Source organism: Barbus barbus (assembly GCF_936440315.1).
Source record: "Barbus barbus genome assembly, chromosome: 31".
NCBI classification, from domain to species: domain Eukaryota; kingdom Metazoa; phylum Chordata; class Actinopteri; order Cypriniformes; family Cyprinidae; genus Barbus; species Barbus barbus.
The window spans coordinates 26,012,155-26,019,966 of record NC_136759.1 but is presented as its reverse complement, the minus strand read 5'-3'; the positions used below and the strand labels follow the sequence as shown (position 1 = coordinate 26,019,966).

The 7,812-nt window shown below is 37.3% G+C and overlaps 1 protein-coding gene across 1 annotated transcript; it reads right to left on the bottom strand.

The window, feature by feature from the left end:
• Nucleotides 1–3,287: 3,287 nt before the first annotated feature.
• On the bottom strand, nucleotides 3,288–7,220 carry LOC306850977 (transmembrane 4 L6 family member 19-like). The gene is made up of 6 exons (XM_079386961.1): nucleotides 7,117–7,220; nucleotides 6,580–6,774; nucleotides 5,975–6,043; nucleotides 5,643–5,797; nucleotides 4,762–4,954; nucleotides 3,288–4,233 (listed from the first exon to the last, which is right to left on the bottom strand). The coding sequence occupies exons 2-6, from the start codon at nucleotides 6,754–6,756 to the stop codon at nucleotides 4,219–4,221; spliced, it is 609 nt and encodes a 202-aa protein (XP_079243087.1). The 5' UTR covers nucleotides 6,757–6,774; nucleotides 7,117–7,220; the 3' UTR covers nucleotides 3,288–4,218.
• Nucleotides 7,221–7,812: the final 592 nt, after the last annotated feature.

Sequence of the window (7,812 nt, the reverse complement as noted above, 5' to 3'; positions counted from 1 at the left end):
ACGCCTCTATGCTCTGAAATGGTAAATTTTCTCGGCTTGGTGTCAAGACCGCGACTTAGATCCGGTCACCTCTGAGGTATCAGTGGTTCTTTTGTTTCTGCAGAAGATGCTGGATAAACAGCGTTCCCCATCCACCATCAAAGTTTATGCTTCAGCTATAGCGGCTTTTCATGCCCCTATTGCTGGTCGATTGGTGGGCAGAAATAGTGCGGTGGTCCAGTTTATACAAGGCGCCAGGAGATTGAACCCTCCTCGCCCTCGTACAGTTCCACCTTGGGACTTACCAACCGTGCTAAGGGCCTTGAGAGGCCCCCCGTTTGAACCATTGCAATCTGCGAGCCTGATATCGCTCTCATTTAAAACCGCCCTGCTGTTGGCACTGGCGTCGGTTAAGCGAGTAGGAGACCTACAGGCCCTTTCTGTCAACCCTGCTTGCCTGGAATTCGGACCTAATGACTCCAAGATCGTCCTGAACCCAAGGCTGGGTTATGTACCTAAGGTGCTCTCAACTCCGTTCAGAACCCAGGTCATAGCGCTTTCCGCGCTTCCCCCCTCGACAGATGACCAGGAATTGTCCCTGCTCTGCCCCGTCAGGGTCCTAAGGGTATATATCGAGCATTCTGCCTCGTTCAGGAGATCAGAACAGCTTTTTGTCAGCTTTGGTAACCGTGCTAAAGGTCGCCCTGTTACAAAGCAAAGAATCTCCAGGTGGATAGTGGATGCTATCACCCTAGCTGGTCCTCGGCGTCCACATTTATGAGGTTTTACAACCTGGACGTCCCCTCCTTGCAGGCCAGAGTCCTTTCTGCTTAAGTTCGCCGCTTCCGGCTAGATAAGCTATCTCTGGGGTTCACTTGACCAACTGTGCTCAAGTCCCTCTTTCTCTTGGAAGGTCTATATTATGGGCACTAAGTGTCTACTTTCGGGACAACACCCAGGCCATGGTTGACCCTGATGGCTCAGCCTGTGCTTGGTGTAATTTTAACTCCCCTGGGAGTTACGGTTTGAGTCGTTCCCCATCATAGCACGGCATGATTTACTGGTTCCTATACAAGCGTCTTACGACACAGTACGAGTGAAATATAGACAGGGAACGTACTCGGTTACTATCGTAACATCGGTTCCCTGAGATATGGGAACGAGTACTGCGTTCCTGGCCGTGCTATGAGCTGCACGCCTCAGTCGCTTCATTCGAAGAAATCTGAGCTGCGGCGGCGAAATGGCCGCTTATATAGCCAGAAGCCCCCCCCATTTTGGCGGGCTGCATAGCTGTAGGCTCGCTCATCGCCGCCGCCGAGCCATTGGTTCGATTTTATAGCACTGCACGAACCAATGGACCTGCAGTTTCACTGCATGATTGAAAAGGCTTCAGGGATATCCCATATCTCAGGGAACCGAGGTTACGATAGTAACCGAGTACGTTTTCTGTTTCAAAATGGGAGGTTTATAAAGAAATAGGCCCCAGTTCATCAGATAACGAATTGTGAAGCAAATAGCTGCATGTTTGAAAGAAACAAATCCATCATTAAAGCATATCTAACTTCAAACTGTTGCTTGAGTTCTCTATCCATAACGCTTCCTCCAGTGAAAATCTGTCTGGTCTGCATCAGGAGAGAAACCTGCACAGATCAAGCACTGTTTACAAGCAGTCCAAAACACCCCTAAACAAATACTTTGATGTGAGAACAACAGGAGATGTTTTTTTTTTGTAATTGGAGAAAACATTCTCATATATTATAGACTCGGTTTTCTGACCAGAAGCAGCAATTTGAATTTAAAACGTCTCGATGGATTTGTTTCCTACACACATGCAGCTTGTGTCTTTTCAAGATGTTAACTGATGGACTGGAGAGGTTGTGGATTATTGTTGTTTTTTTCAGCTGTTTGGACTCTCATTCTGACGGCACCCATTCAGTGCAGAGCATCCATTGATGAGACACTGATGCAATGCTACATTTCGCCAAATCTGATGAAGAAACAAACTCATCTACATCTTGGATGGCCTGACAGCAAATTTTCGAATTTGGATGAACTCTTCCTTTAATCATCTCACTATAATTGAGTTATTATTTAGCACGATCAGATTGTTGAAGCTCTCTGATGCACGTGAGAGGCTGCAAGTTTACCGTTCCTGTGCTTTTTTCCTTCAGAAACAATCCACTTTGAGTCATTGTGTTGGCGGGACAGAGTTTAGTGTGTAAATATTTGGGTGTCCAAATAGAGCAGGTTTGAAAGCGCGAGAGGAAAAGTGGTGAGTTGTGACAGAGGAGACGCCAGCAGGGAGAAACAATACGAGGGAAAAGAGGAAGTAGAGAAGACAAATAAGACAGACTAAATTTATGAATTACATCCTGAGAGTCCATAGCAGGGGTTCCCTCAACTCAAAGCTATTTTAAGTCTGCTGTTTCCGGAAAACCGCAGTGCAAATTCTGTTTGAAATGTAGGCCAAATAACGGTGAAGTTCACTTCCTTTTTATAGTCAAGACTTCAAATGATATGATTTTGTGTACAGTTGTCTTTTAAACGTGTGATCACACCATAAAATATTACAATATGCAGTTTGTGAACAGGTGGAATGAAAAAAATGTTTTTTCCATTGTTTGTACAGGTGCTGCCAATTCTATTATTTGTAATAAGAATTATAATAATAATAATAAAAAAAAAAAAAAAAAATCACACGGTCACCATACAACAACAAAAATATCATACACAAATATATGTTCATATGTTTGGGGTTTGTAAGAATTTATTTTTTTTCTTATGCACAGAATTTCTGCACTCATTTAATTTTGTGAATTATTAGAATCTAAAATAGCTTATTTGTATGTAAATGTTAAAATATAATTTATTCCTGTGATCAAATCTCAATTTTCAGCATCATTACTTCAGTCTTCAGTGTCACATGATCCTTCAGAAATCATCCTAATATGCTGATTTGCTGCTCAGACACATCATTTATTATTATTATTATTATTAGTAGTAGTAGTAGTAGTAGTAGTATCAATGTTGAAAACAGAAAACAGTTTTAAAATTTTAGAGACTATGATGCATTTTTTTTTCCTCCAGGATTCTTTGAAGAATAGAATGTTCAAAAGAACAGCATTTATTTGAAATATAAATATTTTGTAGCAATGTAAATGACTTCTTGTCTAAAAAACTGTCACTTTATCAATTTAATGTATCCTTGCAGAATAAAAGTATTCATTTATTAATTTATTATTAATAATAAAGAGTTTAAAAAAAAGTTTAAACATTTTAAATGGTAGGATATACCAAACGGTTATTGCGTAATCAAACTTATTTTTATTTATTTTTTTACTTAATTTCACAATTTAATCAGCTCCATATAAATGTTGACATAACTACACCAATAACTACAGGCATTTTGTGACATATATACCAATAAAACACTACAGTACATACTATTTTCTCCTAGCAAACATATGGTTGGAGTAAAGATGAAGAACTGTGAGAATGTTCTCCCTCTTGTGGCCATTATAAATGCAGTTTTCTCTGAAAATGTCTAATATTTATGCAGCTTGAAATAACTTGGTCACGATTGTGATGTTGTGTCAGATGTTGACACGATTGTGGTGTTGTGTTTTTCTGACGCACACATTTCACAATACTTCTGTATTACGAACAGTCATTCTGAAGTGTTTTTCTTGGCAAGTGTGCGGCTTGTATATTCCATTAAAATCAACGCAGTTTAATGGAATTCAGTAAATAGTGCATTCCTTTACACAATGCAGTGATTATGCAATTAGTTTTTAATCTTGTAGAAATCAAACAAAAATAACATCTACTAAAACGAAGCATTTCAGTATCAACACATACACAGACATGAAATTAAATTACTATACAGTGCATAAATATTAAAGTGCATTCTGAATATATATTACAATAAAGATGATTTGAAACAGCTTATTTGTCTCTGTGCTTTTAGTGGATTATTCAAGGCATATTCATGGATTGTTCAAGTGTTTCTGGGAGTTTACGGTCACTAAAATCACTCTCAGGAATGGATGTGTGTGATGACAGTGCAGTAAAACACTTCAGAGATGTGAAAACTGGCTTCCCTGATTCACTTCCCATTTCTATTTTTTTGTTTAAAAAATAAGTTTAAAATAATTTACAGTCATAGCTGAATTTTGAACCCCCCAAAAATGTCCTTCTCATTCTCACATGGAGAGGAAAAGAATAAAACATCTAGTCACTTCAAGCAGGAACAACCTAAAAAAAGAGAGAAAAGTAGATATTTTTAAATTGCTGTATAAATGCAAAAATGCAATTTGCTGAACTTTAGAGAGGATTTTTGACCCATTTAAGAGATACATGCATATAAATTCATTATTATTTTTATTTATGGTTAACGTGTTCTGCCAAATGTTCTTACAAGCATGTTTGTATTTTACAAGCAATTTAAATATATATAATTTCTATTAAAATTTCTAATGCATGTATTAAATTACACTTTTGAAATGATATAGAATATTTAAAATATATTACATTACATGTGCTTTAGTATGCTAGTCAACACATCAAGTGTACTTCTATAAAACATGGCAAGATTAATAAAAATGATATAAAATTTAATATAATATTACAAAGTTCACTTAGGAAATGCAGTCATTAAGGTGTCCTTTTATTTCATTAATATTATATGATCTTACAGTAGATTACTGTGCGCTACAAGTGCACAGTGGATTCACTGAAGTGTTTTTTTTTTTCTTTCACAAGGCTCTTTGTGAACATCAGTACCTTATTATTGCAGAAGCTGGGTCCGCACATGAACTCCAGTAAGGCGGTGAGGAGATGAAGAACACAGAAAATGAGCTGAAGGCCACTCGCTGCCATGAGGACGGAGAAAAGAGCCATATTCCAGATCACAACACCTCGAGGCTCCACACAGGCAGACGGCCACCGCTCCGGAGCATAGAGGTAAAGCTGCTCTCTGCAACAACATGCGCTTGAGTTATTTGCTTATAATATCATAATGCTTGAGTGCAATGGACACAAAACAAAAAACAGCACACATTAACACTACCAGTGTTGGGAACTAACTAGTCACATGTAACTAAATTAATGTAGTTTAATTGCAAGATAAATGTCATTGTAATCAGTTACAGTTACTTTGAAAAAAAAAAAAATAATGTTAATGATTACAAATGGAGTTACATCAGATTATTTTTTATTTTTTTAAGATCAACTGTTAGATGCCAGTGGTTCCTGTCATAACTGTGCAAATATGTGATTTCAAAAACAGTATCATAGCTACTAAACTATTTCTTGTTAATGGTTTTGAATCTGTATTTAAACACAGATTGATCAAAGTTGATCTGATTTTGTGGTGGCTATGCATTAAAATCAAATTATAATCTTATTTCAAGTAACCTTCCCAACACTGAACACAACATAACATAAGCTTAACTTTACAGCACTTCAAAGCTAACTTCATGTGACTTTAACTGGGTTAAAATCACTTTAATTCACACATAATGGACACCAGGTTTAATGTCTGATGTGTTTCTCAGTGAAACAAATCAATACCAATATTGACACTTTTGCCTACTGAATGAATAACAGTAAAATTAGTTTTGTAAAAATAGTGAAAGAATCTAGCGATCTGAGGTCTGACTCACCCAGTTTTGACTTGTATTAATGGCCGTCCCCACTTTAGGCCATCAGTGCTGTTGTGTAAACAGAGGGGTCCCAGCGCCAGCCCCGTCCCACTCACCACGAAACACAAGCCAGCTGCCAGAATAGCCAAACATGTGTAGCCCAACTTACGCAAAACCTGGACGCACCATAAAAAATATATATATATTTTTTTTTAAATCCCCAAAACACTGTTCAGTGATGTGGCATCATTAGGAAAGAATATTTGTTCAAAGCATCATGTTAATCAATTATTGTTCAAATGATGATGGTTAAGAAGAAAAAAAAAAAAATCCAGACAATGCAATTCTCTTACCTCAGCAGGAAAATAACAGCATCCTTTCTTTTCGTAGTGTGTTGTAAAACCTCGCGCGGCCACAAGCACCTGACAAAACACACAAGAGCCATCAGAGCGATACTGGACAGTCTGACGAAAAATACACAACAGATGCCACATGACAGCTGCATTTAAAAACCATTTAATACACAGGCTGTGCATTATCCCTTACTTATATATACTGTAATATACATAATTATATAATGTTTTATTCAATTATATATATATATATAACACATACTTATAATATATATTTAATTACATCATTATTATTATTACTATTATTATTATTATAAGTAAATATATAATATAATAATTCATACTGAGTATATATATAAATGCACAGACACACATTATGGAAATACTACATTTACTATATTACATTTACATTTATGCATTTAGCAGACGCTTTTATCCAAAGCGACTTATATTGCATTCAAGTTACAGTTTTTACATTTTATCTGCTCTTTTTTTATTACAATAATAATAATTCTGTAATTGTTTTAATATATAATATCAAAAGAATATAGAATAGTATCAGATCTCCAACAAACCGAACAAAACAAAAGAACAGATAAGCTCACCAGAAGCCCTGATGCCCAGATCCCAGAGCACCACATGGCCTCTCTGGTCACATGATTCTCTGTCAGGTACTGGTACTTCATATCAGGAAACAGCAGCAGTGCATTTGCCAGCATGCAGACGATGGCTATAGGGATAAGAGCCATTCCCACAGACCTGGAGCAGTGACCGGTGCACATCTCAGCCGCACAGTGATCCTGCATCAAAACACCACCAGAGAGCACATCAGCTCACTGCTTCACTGCTGGATCTACACTGCACTTTACTACTGTTGTTGTTTTGTTTTTGTGATTATACAGTATGCAATGTTGCCCTAGTGTTCATGCAGTAACAAAACAAACTGTTACTGTATGAATTTCATTAATATTTCATTAGATTTTCATTGAATCATTAGATAAAAAAAGATAATATTAAAATACATTATAAATATATTTTAAAAAATTAAAAGCTACATAAAATGCTGTATATTCTTTTATGATCAAGTATCCAAATACTGGACTCACTGTGTATTGAAGTAATAATAAAAAAAAAAATCCTACCTGTTCTGTGACTGTAGAATGTCGTTTTAGGATGAAAAACTGCCGATAAAGAAAGCAGGTGTTGTGAGAGAAGCTCAGAAGAGTCTTCAGCCGCGAGCCTTTGATTATTCCAATATGAGGAACTTTGCCTGCTTAAATACAGCTGAGCGTTTCCTACCCACAATTATGTGACACGCACAAACAGCTGAGGATGTGTTACATGTCTGTGTTTTCCCCTGTGACCTAGTTTTGCCAATTCTGTTTAATTAGTTATTGAGTTCACCTGTCAAGTCCTCATTATCTGCACTATATTAGTTCCTGTCTTTTGAGTTTGAGTTTGTTGGTTATTGTTGATGTCTACATGTTGGTGCAGCCTGCTTCTAAGATTGCCTTGTATTCTCTCCTTGGACTATTATTAAATGTGTGAATTTAGATGTATCTCCTTTGTCGTGAGCCTTCCTCTGCACAACACGTAACAGAATAACCGACCAAAACAGAAGTATAGCGGCGTGTTTTTCCCTCGTTTTGTTTCCCGTTTTTTCCAGTTTTTATTTTTCGATTATGAATGATCCTGCTGAAGGACCACACCGAGGATTTTGAGTTCCTGGCCAATCTAACGCACTACCCGGACTACTGCCTCTGCACGTTCTACAAAGCTGAACTTAACAACACCACACGTGAGCAGTTGTCCGGGGACGGTCCTCGAGAGAGCCTCAC

Coding starts and splice junctions, on each gene's coding strand:
- LOC306850977 (XM_079386961.1), bottom strand. CDS start 6,756: ATGTGCACCGGTCACTGCTCCAGGTCTGTGGGAATGGCTCTTATCCCT. Junction 6,044..6,579: donor TCTGGGCATCAGGGCTTCTG/GTGAGCTTATCT, acceptor GTGTTTTGTCAG/GTGCTTGTGGCCGCGCGAGG. Junction 4,955..5,642: donor TTAATACAAGTCAAAACTGG/GTGAGTCAGACC, acceptor ATGTTGTTGCAG/AGAGCAGCTTTACCTCTATG.